Raw genomic sequence first — 1,822 nt, 5'->3', positions numbered from 1 at the left:
GGCCAGAGCTTGGAAGCGGCTGCTGCTGCTGCTGCTGCAGCGCGGGAAAGAGAAGCAGCAGCAGCAGAAGAGCTGCGAGTAAGCAGGCCCTCTTTGTCTCTTTCGCTGCCTCTTTTTCCTTTTCTTCTTTTTCTCTTTTTAGAATCTTTTTGCTGCTGCTGCCTCTGCCTGCGGCTTCTCTGGGGCCCCCATTTTGCTGCTGCACGTGCTGCCGCACTTGCCCGCTTTTGCTGCAGAGCTGCGAAGCAAAAGAGACGCAGCAGCAGGCAGCAGCAGCAGCAGCAAAAGACAGCAGCGACGAGGCCCGCCTGGCCCTCGCCAACTTTAGCAAGAGGGCCAGCAACCTTCTGAGCCAAGTAAACCCTAAATCCTAAACGCTAAACCCTAAACCCTAAACCCTGAAGCCTCGAGGCAAGGCAGCTAGCTGCGCAGCCAGCGATGCTCGACCCAGCCGGCGCGAATTGCCCGCTGCTCCCACTCTCTTAAGTAGGGTTTAGGGTTTAGGGTTTAGGTTTAAGGGTTTAGGGTTTAGGGTTTAAGGTTTGTTTCACAGGACCAGCTGAAGGTATTGCGGGAGAAGCTGGAGGCGAAGGAGAGGGAGAGAGACGCTGAGGAGAAGCAGCAGCAGCTGCTGCAGCAGCGGCTGCAGGAGGCAGTTGCTGCTGCTGCTGAGGCTCAAGAAGCTTTAGAGCAGCAGCAGCAGCAGCTCAACGACAGCCAGAAGCAACTACCTGCCGCTATGACGGTGCGCTGACACACCGAACGCTCACCAAAGCTGTTGTTGCTGTTGCTGCTGCTGCTGCTGCTGCTGCTGTGGGTGCTTCTAGCGTGCCGCCTGCTTAGTTCAGTGGCTAGCCCCAAAGCCACTTGAGAAATTCTCTGGGGGCTCCAAAGGGGCCCCCAAAGGGACCCCCAGAGGGGCCCCCGAAGGGGCCCCCAAGGGGGCCCCCAAGGGAAATCAAAAATTGGGGGGCCTCTGGGGGCCCCTGGGGGACCCCAAGGTCCCTTGGGGGCCCCTGGGGGCCCCCGGGGACCCCCGAGCTGCAGCAGCGCTTGGAGCAAAAGAGGTGTGGGTTTTGTTTGCTGCAGGCAGTGAGTTGTGCTGCTGCTGCTTTGGGAGAAGCTGAGAAGCAGCTGGAGAGCGAAAAAGAAGCTGCTGCTGCTGCTGCTGCTGCTGCTGTTTCGCGGCAGGGAGCCCTTGAGGCGAAGAGGCAGGCGCTGGAGGCCCTGCAGCAGCAAGCAGCAGTAAGAAGAATAAAAAGAAAAGAGAAAAGAAATTAAAACTAAAAAAGATGTTTAAAAGAGATTCAAAAAGATTAAAAGAATTAGAAAATATTAAGAATTAAACGAAAGTCAAAAATGTAAAAAAATTATTAAAAAGGGTTTAAGGTGCCACAGGCACAAGTAAAACTCTCCTATTTGGAATAAAAATTCTTCTCATTTCAAATAATTTAAAAGGAATTTAAATTATTTAAAACACAAGAATTTTAATTATTTAAAAAAGAATTTAAATTATTTAAAGTGATTCTTGTTGTAGGTTTTAGTTTAATAGGTGCTGTTTCTGAATATCACTTGTCTCTTTGATCGGGACAGTCTCCTTTTGAGCTGCTCCTGTTGCTGCTGCTGCTTCTGCTGCTGCTGCTGCTGCTGCTGCTTGCGGGTGGCGCAGATCCTCAAGAGCAGTTGCCCACAGCTCCCAGAAGGGACAAACTTGCCCAAACTCTCCGCCGCGGTAAGAAGCCAGCTAGCCACCAGCTAGCCACCAGCTAGCTGCCAGCTAGCCACCAGCTAGCTGCCGGCTAGCCAGCAGCTAGCCAGCAGC

General features: G+C 52.8%; 1 protein-coding gene across 1 annotated transcript; it reads left to right on the top strand.

Moving 5' to 3' along the window:
- Positions 1-236: 236 nt before the first annotated feature.
- On the top strand, positions 237-1,732 carry ETH_00041230 (uncharacterized protein; the record flags this gene model as incomplete). The annotated part of the gene is made up of 4 exons (XM_013379606.1): positions 237-356; positions 554-745; positions 1,090-1,245; positions 1,670-1,732. Coding segments are annotated over 4 exons (531 nt in total), but the record flags the coding sequence as incomplete, so codon positions are not given.
- Positions 1,733-1,822: the final 90 nt, after the last annotated feature.

This window comes from Eimeria tenella, genomic scaffold, assembly GCF_000499545.2.
Source record: "Eimeria tenella Houghton genomic scaffold, Eth_scaff3630, whole genome shotgun sequence".
NCBI lineage: Eukaryota > Apicomplexa > Conoidasida > Eucoccidiorida > Eimeriidae > Eimeria > Eimeria tenella.
Note: the sequence above shows the minus strand (reverse complement) of the source record. Positions and strands in the feature narration are given on the sequence as shown.